Here is a 14,629-nt window from a genome sequence, read left to right on the forward strand (position 1 = left end):
CTGCCCTGGGTGACCTGGGAGGACTCCTTGTTCTCTGGACCTCAGTATCCCCAAATGCAAGAAAAGCAGTGAGCAGAATGAGCTCTCTGCCCACCCCTTGTCCGCAGCCCGAGCATCCATGGCTGTGGGGAAAGTCACTGGTCAGCCCTGCTCAGCCAAGAGACCTGGTGGGCAGACACGCACGGACTCTAATCAGGGCAGGTAGGGGCGTGATGGTTCCTGTGTGGCTCCAGAGACAGACCTATAAGGTTGGAGAACTGCTGGCCTCTGATAAGCTATAGGACAACATTGTGCATCCAGGTTTCCATCTGCAAAGCAAGGAGGGGTCAAAATAATACTGCCTCGGGGGTGTTGTCAGAACAGGAGTGATGGGGGCTGGAGAGAGGTGGGGGTGGGCTTGATGCACGTACACTCCCTGTCTGGAGCTCACTGGTGTTAGCTGTTAGCATCCCGGGAGGGGCCTGGGGCAGGGGCGGGGCTGCAGGAGGCCCACCTCTGCATCACCTCTGCCTGTCCTGTCTTGTTCACATGGCCAGTTCCTCCAATGTCTTTGCATCAGAGGCTTAAGATCCACCTCAACACTTCACCTTTCAAGACGCTGGAAAGGCAGCGCCTCTGGGGGATGTGCTGAGAGAGGGTAGCTCTCTCTGGCTTCTTCCCCTCAGTGCCATTCGGGACCTGAGCAACCTCAGTCCCTGGTTCCCTCCCAGCCAGGTCAGAGCCAGAGCCCCAGGCCCTGGCCCCTGTGTGGCCCTGCTCTGTCTCACTGCCTGTCCAGCCTGGAACTCTGTTCCTTCCCACCGCTGGCTTCTGGTCTTCGGCTCCACGTAGCGCCCTTAGCTTCCTGCCTGGGGCTGGGGGGCCTCTCGTTCCACCAGCGACTCATTAGTCAGGGGTAAGCGGAGTCCACAGACATTTCTGTTGGGCCTGCAACGTAGTCCAGGAGGGGAGAGGGCAGGGAAGGGGCTAGAAGGCAGGCGCGAAGTGGAGTGGCCGCCTACCCTGCCTCGGGCGTGAGGCCTTGTTAACTCTAATTCGCACCAACGGTGGGAGAGGGGTGGTGTTACTTCCCAGCTCAGGGAGATCAAGCGATCCCTCCAGCCTAACAGAATCAATACCAATGGGAACTGAGGTCAGCTGACTCTGATGGCCCTTGTGCTTTCCTCCAGACTGGGTTTCATCCAGTAACCCAGAGAATGCCGGTTCAAAGAGCCGGGTACTCAGCCTCAGGGTACGGCTTTGTTTCGCAGCAGGAAGCTTTGTGGGCACGCAGATCAGACAGCTGCCAATTCCTAGGACAGGCGTTATTCCCAATGATCTCATTGCCCTCATAATCTGTGAGGACGTCTTGGAAATCCCGGTCTTTGTGTGCTCAGACGGCTTCTGGGTTCCCTTCTGCGCTCATAAATCACAGAGGTTTACCCCCAGCCCAGGGCCCCACCCTTTGGCTTAGGGCTCTGAGCATCTTGAGAGTCAGGGGTCTGTTTTGACATACTCCCTTGGGATGAACTGGCACCCCACCCATGTGACGTTTCTCTCCCGCCTTCCTAAGGGCAGGGCTCTGGCCTCATTCATCTCAAAACCCCTTCATTAGCATAAAACATGCTCCCCTCACTCCAGAAATTACAAGGGTTTTAGGAGCGCTGTGTCAGAAGCTGAGGGCAGAGACCCAATGTACATTTCTTACTTTGTCACAGTCTCCATCCTCCTTGGAGGCCCTGTCCTCTCAAGGAGAGTCCACAAGGCTAAGTGGCTGCTCTCTGGTCTCCGGGCTTAGTTCTATAAGTCACTGTTTGCTGACCATCAGAGCCGGTGGATTGATGGGTCCCACAGCCGAGTGGCCAGGAGCCCAGTCCTGACACTGGTCCAGGCTCCCACAAGCCAGTTGTTCTCAAAATGTGGCACCCAACGGCAGCGTCAGCATCACCTGGAAAACTATTCAAAATGTAAATTCTCAGGCTCCACCGCACACTACTGAATCAGAAGCTCTGGGTGGGACCAGTGGCCTGTGTTTTAACACACCCTCAGGGGACTGAGATACAGGCTCACGTGTGAGGATGCTGCCCTACGCTGCCCCTTTACACACATGGCCAGAGCACAGTCTCCATCCCCAGAGATGCTGAGGGGACCATACTCATCCAGGTTGGGTGCCGGGTGCTGTGGAGAGTGTGAACCAGGGGGCTGGGGGCCCAGAGGGAGAGGGACTCAGGGTTCTGAAGGTGGGATCTGGGCCGATCCCTGAAGGATGTGAATGAGGTGCCTGTGGATATGGGGGAGGAAACAGAGGATTTCCCCCCAGGAGAAGGGTCAGAGCTTTTCCCCGGAGGTCAGGGGAGACAGGTGTTCTGACAGCACATTTGCAATTCAGCTCCTTCCCAGACAGGAGTCCCCCAGACCCCGCGCTGGGTATCTGTTGTTTGCTCTCCTTGGAGCCTCTGGAAGGATGAGCTTCGATGTCCAAGTGCAAAAGCACCTTCCCCGCGGACTTGCCTCTGCCGGGCTCTGGTGTCACAGGCTGGACGCAGATCCCCAGGCTGTGGGAGCTGAGAGGGCCACAGCCCAAACCAGAGGGGGGCTCCGCTGTCCAGAGAGTCATGGTGGGGGTGGGGCTCCGCTGTGAGAAGAAGTGGGAGGAGGAGGGAAGGGGCGGGGGACTGGGGGGCGGTGAATGGTGGAGGGGGTGGAGCCTTCCGGTCAAGCCCCTCCCACTCCCGTAGGCCTCCTCTCCCTGCGGCAGAGGCCATTCCTGAGTCTGAGTCCCACTCTGTGGCTTTAATTAGGATGACGTTTTGGCATGTGGGACCCCAAGCCGGCGAAGGCCCCACCAGCCCTACAATTACAAGGTTGTTTCTCAGTTTCGGGTTCTGCCTCTCTAGAGCAGCGATCTGCATTCCAGGCTCCAGTTCGGCCTCATTCATTCCACAAATGCGGCCGAGCACCGGCTCTGGGCAGCCACGTGGCCCACGACACGTGATCTGAGACACGCCCTGCCTCCCCGATATTCCTCTCCTGAGGTCCCGTCATCTATAGAGAGGATGATTAGCAAGGACCAGACACTGGGTTAAAAGAAAAACAGAAACCCGGACGATGGAAATGGCTCCCACAACTCAGCCACTTAGTCCCCGTGAGGCTGGAGGGCGGAAGTGCATCCGCGTGTTGATCTCCTTTGGCCTAAACAGGCTGTGCGGGAGCGGAGACAACTGCAGACTGGGGTGACGCTGCTATATTAAGATCAGTTACACAGTGCAGCAAACATTTGAATCATTCCCAGAACCCTAACTGCTTGGATTTGAATATGCATGAGAAGCTGCCCAGAAATGACTAAAATACATATATACGTATATGTAGTCAAAAAGCCAAACAGCTCTGGGGTGAAGAGTAACAAAAGGCAATTTTCCACTCTGGTGAAAGGGTGTGGGTAGAGTACAGGCCTCGTGTTGCATTAATTGATGAAGACTCATTCACAACCAAGGTGCAGATCCAGGGGCCCACGGGAGGCCTTGCATCCGCACTGCACGCCTGCGAGGTAGGAAGTGCTTTCCCCATTTACAGACAGGGAAGCTCATGCTGTCCGAGTGAAGCTCACACTGCTGGTCAGAGCTCCAGGGGGAATGTGAGCTGCGTCTCTGGGCCCAAAGCCCCGCCCTTTCCATGCAGACTCTGTCTCAGACACTGAAGAGATGCCACGCTTATCCACTGCGGTCCTTCGGGTTCAGGCTTTACAAAAATCATATTGACTTCTGCTTCCTGAACTTATGCGCACGAGGAGTCAGATGGGACCACAAGCAGCTGTTGCACAGGAGGATCAGGAAAGAAAGAGTTCTTGGAAATTCAGTGATAACTCCAAAAAAAATCAGACAACTAGAAGAACGATAAAACGGGTATAGCCGAACACCAAATCAACAATATAGACAATAAAACCAAGGAAATCGGGCTTCCCTGGTGGCGCAGTGGTTGAGGGTCCGCCTGCCGACGCAGGGGACACAGGTTCGTGCCCCGGTCCGGGAAGATCCCACATGCCGCGGAGCGGCTGGGCCCGTGAGCCATGGCCGCTGAGCCTGCGCGTCCGGAGCCTGTGCTCCGCAACGGGAGAGGCCACAACAGTGAGAGGCCCGCATACCACACACACACACACAAAAACCAAGGAAATCTTCAAACACAGGGCAGAAAGGCAACAGAAAACAAAACACACACACACAAAGCAAAGTTACTCTTAATACACATGAAAAATGGGTCCTCAATTTCTTTTTTAAAATTTTTATTTATTTATTTATTTTTGGCTGTGTTGGGTCTTCCTTGCTGCACGCGGGATTTCTCTAGTTGCGGTGAGTGGGGCAGTGCCCGGGCTTCTCATTGCGGTGGCTTCTCTTGCTGCGGAGCATAGGCTCTGAGCGCACGGGCTTCAGTAGTTGTGGGTCGTGGGCTCTAGAGCGCAGGCTCAGTAGTTGTGGCGCACGGGCTTAGTTGCTCTGCGGCCTGTGGGGTCTTCCCAGACCAGGGCTCGAACCTGTGTCCCCTGGATTGGCAGGCGGATTCTTGACCACTGCGCCACCAGGGAAGTCCCTGAGCTCCCCCGACTTTGAAGTGAGGCTTCCCCAGGAGCAGCAGAAACAGTGAGGCCTGCAGGCAGGGCTGTGGAATCCGCCTCTTCCACCAGGCCCTGCTTGGGCGAAGTTGGCTGTAAACCTCTCCCTGTTCACACCACCCAGAGCAGGCACTGGCTGCCCTCTCAGAAAACCCCCAGCGTTAGGCCTCGGAGCTCATCCAGGACGCCGTGGACACGGCCCGTGTCTGCATGGACTGGACAAGGGGTCAGGAACAAGAGTGGGACTTGATGGAGGGAGGTCCCAGCTTCCCTGTAAACACTTAGGGAGCGCCTCTCTGTGCCCGCAGGCATGATGCGAGGCACTGCTACAGAGGGAGGGTGTGGTCCCCACCGCCAAGAGACCAGAAAGCCCTTCACAAAATGTAGAGAAAAGAAGCTCTAGGTCTGGCCAAGAGCCAGGCTGCCCATGGCACAGTGACATGCACATCGTGGGTGACAATAAGTTCATCCCATAATATTTTCTGTGGCCCCACAGTGGACCAGGCACTGCTCTAGGTGCCAAGGGACACATCTGTGACCCAGGTGCAAACCTAACCTCAGGGGACTCACAGCCCCGGTCACTGTCCCACACCAGCAGCAGTGAGAAGAGGCCGAGGGAGGCTGGGAGAGCAAAGACCTCCAGCCCCAGGGAGGGGGCTGTCCTGGCCCAGCTACTCTGCACACCCCCCACCCCCGCCCCGTTAGAGGGAAATCGTGGACAAGTTGATTAAACTCTCCAAGCCTCGGTTTTCTAGAAATGTGCGAAGGGTCAATTATCAGGAGAGACTGGCCCCTGCCTGCACACCCCCTTCCTGTGCTCTGGGCAGCCAGCTGAGAAGGATGTTTGGGGCTCCTGTCTCTCACATGCCATGACTGTCTGATCCAGGAGCAGAGCGTGGCTGGTGCTTCCGGGGATGGAAAGTAGACCTGCCTGCAGTCCCTGCCTCTGTTGGCTGTGAACCAGGTTCAGGGAAAGACAGGAAATTAGAGCGGGAAGGAGCGGCTTCGGGGTGCACCAGCAGGCCTAGCATCTTCCTCCTTTCATTTAGAAGGCAGGCGTTGATTTGTTTCTGCATGCGTGCACACACACACACACACACACACACACACACACACGTCCTCACTTTCACTGTGTGCTTTATGAGAAGCAGAATGAAATGGACCCCTCATTCTGAATGTGAACTTCAAGGCTTTAAAAGGCCAAGAGGTTTTAACAAAGGTTTGAAAGGATGTCTGCTAAGTACTTGCAATCAGTCAGCCCCGGGCTCTGCTACAACACCCTGCCAAACCACCTGTGTAAGTAATGGGGGGCTGTTAGTGGGGCCGGTTTTCAGTCTAATTCCTAAAACGTCAGCGCCAGCCCTTGGTTCAAACCTGTAGCCAGGAGTGGGTGAGGAGTGGACAGAGAGGGGAGGTGAGCACAGAGATGGGACCAGGGGTCTGATCCTGACTGCTGCCAACCCCGCGTGACTTTAGGCCATCACGTGATCTGCCCCAGGGGCCGCTTCCCCGAGGACAGAGTGGGGTGGCTGACTCCACAATCTCTCCAGCACCATTTCTGCCCCCGGGGCCAAGATGCCCCTCTCCAGACCCTGCAGGAGGCGACCTCACCTCTGAGAAGGGAAGATGGCATCACAGCCGGGTCTGGATGCAGGGGTAGAAGCCGACAGTGGAAAAGTGGGAGAAGGGCAGTAGGGATGCTAGGAGGCCCCCGTGCACAGGTGGGGAGCACAGACTCTCCAGCGTGTGGGGTAAGAAGAGCCACCTCTGGTGTGATGTTGGGGCGGGGGGAGATAAAGCTGAAGGGGTATTGGGAGCCGGGCCATGGAGGCCTTGAGGGCCCAGCTCAGCAGTCTGAACTTGGCCTTGGGTTGGGGAGACAGGGAAGGGAGGGAGAGCCAGGTTCTGACTCACACCTCCCACTCCCACTCAGGTGCAAGGTGTGAACAGTGGCCGGCGCTCCCGGGGGCTCCAGGTTACCTGCGATCTGGCTAGGCCTCCCTGGGGCCTGTGCTCCAAGGCCAGGGCAGATGCTCCCCGCCAAATCTAGCAAAGACCCAGACAAGTCGAATATGGCAGACACAAGGCCCTTGGCTTCAAGCGAACAGCCCCCAGCGTCTTAGCCAACGTGTGCGGTAGCAGAAACCAGCTGGTGCGGCAACGCTCGCACCCTCTCCCCAATCCGGGCCGCCACCATAGCAGGGCAGGCCCCATTTTCCCGGCCAAGCCCTTGCCAACGGCATGACATTTTGCATTTGGGGACAAGATGTGGCTGCTGGCAGCTGCCGTTCAGGGCGAGTCTTTTGCCCTGAAGGAACCCAGAGGCTAAGCTGGTCCCTTGGGATGGGACGCTGCCCTGCCAGGTGGTGGGCACCAGGTCCAAGCTGGAGTTCCACACTGACCTCTCTTTAGCTGTGTGACCACAGGTCACGGGTTTCACCTGAAGCCAGAGCAGTCATTCCCTTCCGGCTCGTTGTCGACAGAGGGAAATAAAGTCGTGGCTGCAGCAGCCGCAGCTCCAAGTATGGCTGAGAGCGTCAAAAACAATGAAGTGATGGAGCATCACGTCTCCTAACTCTTGTTTTCATTTTTTCCCCCTTTGGATCCCCACAGCATCCCTGCAGCTACGTCTTAGGCCGCTACAAGTGGACAAAAGCATTTACGGGGAGGTTCCTCCTCAGATTACGGCTACGGCTGAAACCTCCTTGCAAATCTGCTGCCAGGTGCAGTCCCACGAGCACAGTGCACGGAGCTGTCTTCTCACAGGCGGCAAGGTGGGAGCCCTCTCTGCAAACACCTGTCTCTCGTCTCCCTGGGAGATGTCAAGAGACTGGTGAGACATTGAATTATCCTCTTGTGGGGGACCAGGGAGGACCAGGCAGCCCCTTCCCAGACAGGGGGAGGCAGGGGCTCCTGCCTCAAAACCGTTCCCCACGCTGGCCTGTCATCTGCTGAAATTGCCCCATTAGTGGGACCCCTTTAAATCAGGCAACGTGCACCCCTTCCTGTCACCTCCAGCGATTGCTAGGGTCTTACCTGCCTCCATCAGTTTTCCTCAGGGAGCGTGGGTGCAATAATTCCAGGTCTTGCCATTTTCACAGATCGTTTCTTACCCATTTTCTGGGTATTTCATTTCGTTGTTGTGTGTGGTACCTCCAGACCCCAGATGGTAAGTTTTAATCTCCAGACACCTCCTACCATTGCCAAGATGGATCCTGAACTCAGCACGGCCTGAGCATCTGGTCCAAAGCTGCTTGCCCAAGAAAATGTTTTCCTTTTCCTTCTTTTTCTTTCCTTAAAAACACCACCGCCAGAGCCAGTCCATCTGCAGAGATGCCTTCCTGGGAGATCAGATGATGGCATCCTGGACCTTATTAGGAAGCTCAGGGTAAACGTTAAGCGGAGGGCGTGGGGCGTGTCACTGTCTGGCTCCAAATGAGTGTGGGCTGCAGGCTCTGGGCTCAGCTCCTGCTTCTGCCACCAAGGAGCAGCATGGCCACCAGCCTGTTGCTCTCTGGGCCTCAGTTTCCCCATCTGTAAAACTGAAGCTGACTAGCTCACCGCGTGATTTGTTTACACACACACACACACACACGGACACACACACACACACACTCCCACACTCCCAATTCTCTATTTTCAAAATGAGTTCATTATGTGCTCCCAATGCTATGAGAAGCACAGCAAGCTGGACCCCTCAAGCTAGCTATGACCTTCAGGACTTTAATTAAACCCCTCTCACTCAGCTGTGCATGACATGGAGCCACGGTTTTTCTGTCAGTACGAGGCAGGGGGCCGGGGGCAGGGGACGCTGGATTAGATGATGCCTAGTTTTCTTTTAACTTGGATATTCTGTGATTCCAAGAACCATACCTTTCTTTCTCTCTCTCCCTCTTTCAATAGAAATTAACGGCTCACAGGAGGTTTTTCAGATCCTCCTGAGTCAGAGAAGAGGGTGTTAAGTGATGGTCCTAGGATGGGGGCGGAGGATGTGATAAGAGGAAAGCTCAGGAAAGGAGGGAGAGAAGCCATCTCCCAGAGCAGGAGCTGGGACCACAGAACCTCATGCAGGAAACCAGGAGTCAGGGCTTCTTGGGGGAAAGAAGGAGGGGGGATGAGACCCCGAGGCTCAGTGAGATGGGCACGGACTTGCCTTCTCTGAGGTGGTCCCACACTCCATGTCTTTGCTCATGCAGTTCCCCTGCTTCTGCTTCTCCCCACTCATCATTCAAGGCCTGACATAGTGCTGTTTCCTGTAGCCCAGGGTTGGCACACTTTTAATGTAAAGGGCCAGTAATAAGCATTTTTGGCTCTGAGGGCTATGTGATCACCACAGCTCTTCAACTTTGTCCTTGTCACTCAAGAGCAGCCAGAGACAACCTGTGAGCAAGGGGCGTGACTCTATTCCTAAAGAATTTATTTGAATTTCAGGTACTTTTCACCTGTCACAAAATGTTATTCTTCCTTTGATTTTTTTTTATCATTAAAAAATGTAGAAACCATTCTTAACTTGTGGATGTACAAACGCAGGCAAGGGTCCACAGTCTGCCAGCTCCCTCCCTGGCCTCTTGCTACGCAAAGTGCAGTCCACGGACCAGCAGCAGCAGCTTCACGTGGCAGCTTGCTGGAAACGCAGAAGCTCAGGGGCGCACCCCGAGCGACTGATTCAAAGTCTGCATTTTAGCAAAATCTCTGGATCACCCCTGTGCACTTTAAAGTTTAAAAAATACTGATGCCTGCGTGTCACCCGGGGGTTCTAATGTAATAAGTGTGGATGCAGCCTGAACACTGAGATTTCGTAAAGCTCCCCAGCTGATTTTGTTGTGCCCCAGGAAGATCCCTAGGGAGAGAGGGCAGCCCCTCCACCTGTCTCCAAAAGCTCTCTGGTCACTCGTCCACGACAAAGCATGTCACTCTATATGCATGTCACGCTCTGAGCTCCTCTGGGACCAGGACCCTGTGTAAGCCTAATTCACGGAAGAGCTCTGACACACTGCTCACCCTCTTGGGAGTCAGTCTCCTCCTAAGGGTGGATGAGATGGGCTCTGAGTGTTTTTGTAGCAGTAAAGACACTCTCCCCGGGGGAATTCCTTGGTGGTCCAGTGGTTAGGACCCAGCACTTTCACTGCCGAGGGCCTGGGTTCAATCCCTGGTCAGGGAACTAAGATCCCATAGGAAGTCACCGGGCGTGGAAAAAAAAAAAAAAAGACGCTGTCCCCTGACCCCAGGTGAATAGTAGGGAAGGTGCCTCACCTCCTGGACTCTCTCCAACCCCGAACTTCTTCCCTGCTGTGGGCTCAGTGTTCTCAGGCCAGCACAGACTTGGGGCTTCCCGAGGACTCTGGGGGCAGGGGGACAGAGAGTGGCAATCCCACCCAACTCAGTCACATTCAGCAGGCCCCACTGAGCCCCAGGGATGCCAAACAATCCCCTCTTCCCGAGACTCTCCTCCCTCCCACTGAGTCCCACAGCCCTGGGCCCACCTCTTCCTCTGCCTTCCGTGGTCACCTGACCCAGTATTCCCTGGAGAAACGTGTGAGGGAGGGGTGCACAACATTGGCTCAGGGCCCCGCACCTCACAGGGGCAGCTCTGACTCTCTCCTCCCTTCAAGGCCCCTACAACATGGCAGCCTCCCACCCCCTGGAGTCCCCAACCCAACACGTCCGCAGCCCTAGGCTTGCAAATCCTGGAAGGGGCCCCAAGAAAGCATCCCTCTTTATACATATGGGAAAACCAGGGCCCAGAGAAGGAAAGACCTGCCCAGGATGGTGCAGAACAGGGACTATGTCCCCTCCCCCTCCTCCTAGGCCTCCCCCTCCTCTCAGAGGGCTCCTGCACCCGCTGCCCCAGGAGGGAAGGAGGAACAGAGCTCTGGGGTTTGTGGAAGGTGGAAAGCCAGAGAGAGGGGCCTGCTGGGACCAACTCCGTGCCAAGGGGATTGCCTTTGACTAAGACCAGTGTGACAGTGCCCTGTGGCCACCGCTCCCCCATCTGCATACCAGCCCAGCCCTGTGGAGGCCAGGGTGGGAAGCTGTGCCCCTCACCCCTCTCCCAGCACACAGTAATGGAAACACCTGCCGTTTACTGAGTAGCTACTATGCGCCAGGCGCTGTGCTAAGCACTGTGATTCCCTGAAGTAATTCTTCCATTTAATAACTGATCAGAATGAGGATCAGAGAGGTTAGCAACAGGCCTAAGGTCACACAGCACGTAAGGGAGTGGTAAGGGAGGGATGGTAGAGAACAGTGTTTAAGCTAGAAGGCATCTCGGAGATCACCTCCCCATTCCTTGGAATTCAAATCTAGGCCTGTCTGTGTCTGTTCCCCGGGGGCTCGCAGACTAGGCTGGCAGCGGGCCACCCGGAGCGGGCTCAGGTTTGTGCATTCAGCTGATACCTCAGAAGTGCTGGTTCTAGGAGAAAGGATGAGCTGGAAGACAGGCAGGTCCACCCCGAGGAAGCTCACCCCCTCTCCTGGTCTGCAGACCCTCCCCTCATGGCCCAAGCACAGGTCTCTGTCCCAAGACCTCCTCACATCAAAGAGAATGAATGTGCTTTGGGGGTCATCAGACCTGGGACTGAATCCCTGCTCTGTGTGCCCTGGGGCCTCAGTTTCTTCTTGTCTAAAGGGGGGGCGGGGAGCGGCCTACCTAGCTAGCAGGGTTGCTGGAAGGAATGGAAAGAAGTTGTGAAAAGGGCCTTGCACAGGTGATTAAGAAATGATAACCTCATTGCTTGGTGTTCCCAGTTCTGTGAATTCTTCCTCTCCTGGGAGTAAGCTTTTCCTCAGAAGGAAACAGGACGCACAGAGCCTCCTGGATTGTGGCAAAGCTCCCTGGGCTGAACCTATGTGTGAGCCCTTCTTTAACTAGCCCTCAGCTAAAAATAAACCCTCTGGGCTGCACACCTACCTCCCGGGAGGGGCTGAGCCACATCTGGGAGTGTGGGGGGGAGGTGTGCAGCGGGGGACAGGGTGGAGAGCGGCCAGCCTGTGACAGAACCTACAACACAGGCGGGCGCAGAGAGCAGCAGGCTTTATTGAAGGAGATACAGAACTGGGCGAGGGCGCCTGCCGTCAGCCAGACCACAGCCCTCATCACCCCACACTGTCAGTGATCCCTGGACGCCCCTGCCCCCGCCCCCGGCCCCTGGACAGCCGGAAACACAAAGGGATCTTACCCGGCCTCATCAGAGGTGTCCAAGGGGACCTTCAGAGTTCTGTTCAGGAGAGGGCTGGGGGACAAAGGACAGCCCCTCCCGGGCAGTCACTGGCAGGCCTGTCACACCCGTCCATCCATCTATCCACCAGCCCAGTCCATCTGTGCGCAGGTCGTCCCTCGTCACTTGCAGCTCTGGAGCCGGGTCCTGTGGTGCTTCTCCTCGGTCAGCAGGGGGATGAAGGTGTCGCTGCGGGAGATCTTCAGCTGGCTGCTCCAGCTCAGCCCCTCCTTCCCGGCGGGCTCTGGCGGGAGGTTGTCCAGGTCGCCGCGGGAGCCCCCTGTCTTGCCCTCGCCCACACTGTTGGAGTTGAGCTCCATCAACTCCAGCTCGTGCTTGGCTGCCGTTTCCAGGACTCGCTGCTTGTTGTAGTATCTGACAAAGTTGTTGATGATGGGATGGATGGGCAGGGCAATGGCAATGACCCCACACAGGAAGCTGATGGCTGCATTGAGCTTGCCCAGGGTGGTCTTGGGGTAGATGTCACCATAGCCAACCGTGGTCATGGTGATGATGGCCCACCAGAAGGACTGCGGGATGCTCTTAAACAAGGTCTCCGGGTGGCTCTGCTCCATGGTGTAGCCCAGGGCCGAGAAGACGAAGATGCCCACGGCCAGGTACATGAGCAGCAGCCCCAGTTCTTTGAAGCTGCGCTTGAGGGCGTAGGTGAGGGTCTGCAGCCCCGAGGAGTGGCGCGCCAGCTTGAAGATGCGGGCGATGCGCATGATCCGCAGGGCCTGCACGGCCTGCTGCACGTTGGTCAGCTCCATCATGCGGGCGCCCAGGTGCGTGAGCGTGAGGCTCACGTAGAAGGGGAGGATGGCCAGCACGTCCACGATGTTCATGAAGGACAGGGCGAAGTGCAGCTTGTTAGGCGAGGATAACAGGCGCAGCAGGTACTCCAGCGTGAACCAGCCGATGCACGCCGTCTCCACGTTCTCCAGCGTCGGGTGCTCCACGCGGTTGCCCTCGGCGTCCAGCACCTGCAGCTCGGGGATGGTGCCCATGCACATGACCACCGACGAGACGAGGATGAGCAGGAATGACAGCACGGCCACCACCCGCGCTGGACACGAAGACTCGGGCTTCTCCAGGAACTTCCAGACGCACTTCTGGCAGCGCTGCCAGCGGCCCTCGGCCGCGTCCACGCCCAGGTCGTCCAGAATGAGCTGCACGCGGCGCGCGATCTCCTCCAGCTCCTCGCGCTTCTCGCTCAGGTGGCTCTTGCAGCAGTCGTCCAGGAACTTGAGGTCCACCTTCCAGAAGTCCATCTCGTTCTTGAAGCAGATGGGGCAGATGCCCTTCTTCATGTGGACCTCCCCGAAATAGTACACCTCAATGACACATTTGAACGCGTCCGGGTCCCTGTCGAAGTAGAACTCGCGCTTCCCGGGGTCGTAGTCGTCGCACAGGGAGAAGATGGTGTCGTAGCCCCCGGCCAAGCAGTCGATGAGCTCCGCTAGCCGGGTCTCGGGGTACCGGCTGAGGAGGTCTCCGTACAGCACCCGCCGCACGCCTCCCACGTTGACGACGATCTCCATGTCGTCTCCCGCCCGGGAGCCCCGGCTGCCCGGCTCCGGGAGGCTGCGCTCCCCGGCCCCGTCCATTCTCCCGGCGAGTGCCCGCGCGGCCTCGGCTCCGCGCCCTGCCGCCGCCGCGGGGTCCGGCGGGTCCCGCCGCTGCGCGGCCCTCGAGGAAGCCCGGCAGGCGCCCGCCTGCCTGGAAGCGCGGTCACAGCGGGCGGCAGCGGGCTGGGGCGCGCCGCGGGGGAGGCAGGCGCCTGGCGGCGGGGCTCCGGGAGGGCATCCGGGCGCTGGGGCGCGCCGGCGGGGGGCTCTCGCGGCCACCGGCCTCGCCCCGAGCGCTCACCCCGGCTCCCGGGTGCCGCGATCCGCCGCTTCGGCTCGGTCTCCGGCGGGAGTGGGGTCCCCTCGTGGGCAGCAGGCACCGTCCTCCGTCCCCGGGCGCGCGGATCCCCGCGTGCGACCCCGGCGCGAGACGTGCCACGCGGCCGCCGGCCCCACGCAGCCCGCCGAGGTGTGCGGAGAGCAACTTGGGCTTGCTGTGCCCGAGCCGATTCCAAACACAATAGGAATTCCAGCCTGACGTCAGGAGCTTTTCAAACTGTACCCTCTTCTGGTGAAATTCTGCAAGGCACGCGCGGCAGCTGCAGGGGAACGGGTTAACCCTTGGGCAGACGGGCACAGCTGCGCGCCGGCCACCGCCGCTGCCGCGCGACTGCCCGCCCCTCCCGGCGCCGCAGGTCACCCACGGGCCCGGGACCCCCGGGCTTGGAAGCGGCAGGCCGGCCGACGCTGGCTGGAAAGTTTCTCTCTCCCTGCTGTGTCCAGAAGATCGATGGTGAGTGAACACGGCCGCCTGTTGCTCCGCCGGAAAGCGTGCCCAAGAAAGCCCTTCAGACGCGGCTCCCGCGTCCGGGCCGGCCGATCCTGCCTGGTCCCGGCAGGTTCCCTAACTCCCCCTAACGCCGCCCTGCCGTGGGCGGCACTTTGGCCTCCACCCGAGCACTGTCCGACCGGGACAGCCAGTCCAGCCCCGGGTGGCAGAGAAGGGACTGCCCAAGGTCACACCGTGAAATGGGAGTAGAGCCCAGCGTGGCCTCCTCTTCATCCAGAGCTTCCCGCCGTCCTGGGCGATTGACACGCGCCGGTTAGCGGATTGAAATTCTGCCTTGAAGTCCTCGGGGTCCGCCGCTTCCCATTTCTCTGCAGACAAGCACCACCACCACCGGCCTCCAGAGCCTTGAGCCCCCAAGCTCCCACCTCCCCAGCCCCCCGCTCTGCCCTTCCCACACAATGTTCCACAC

At 58.0% G+C, this 14,629-nt stretch overlaps 1 protein-coding gene across 1 annotated transcript; it reads right to left on the minus strand.

The window, feature by feature from the left end:
• Positions 1–11,598: 11,598 nt before the first annotated feature.
• KCNF1 (potassium voltage-gated channel modifier subfamily F member 1) lies at positions 11,599–13,888 on the minus strand. The gene has a single exon (XM_029232290.1). It carries the CDS (start codon positions 13,407–13,409, stop codon positions 11,925–11,927), a length of 1,485 nt encoding a protein of 494 aa, XP_029088123.1. The 5' UTR covers positions 13,410–13,888; the 3' UTR covers positions 11,599–11,924.
• Positions 13,889–14,629: the final 741 nt, after the last annotated feature.

This window comes from Monodon monoceros, unplaced genomic scaffold (assembly GCF_005190385.1).
Source record: "Monodon monoceros isolate NGI ecotype Baffin Bay Population unplaced genomic scaffold, NGI_Narwhal_1 Super_Scaffold_19, whole genome shotgun sequence".
In the NCBI taxonomy this organism is placed as follows: Eukaryota; Metazoa; Chordata; class Mammalia; order Artiodactyla; family Monodontidae; genus Monodon; species Monodon monoceros.

Coding starts and splice junctions, on each gene's coding strand:
- KCNF1 (XM_029232290.1), bottom strand. CDS start 13,409: ATGGACGGGGCCGGGGAGCGCAGCCTCCCGGAGCCGGGCAGCCGGGGC.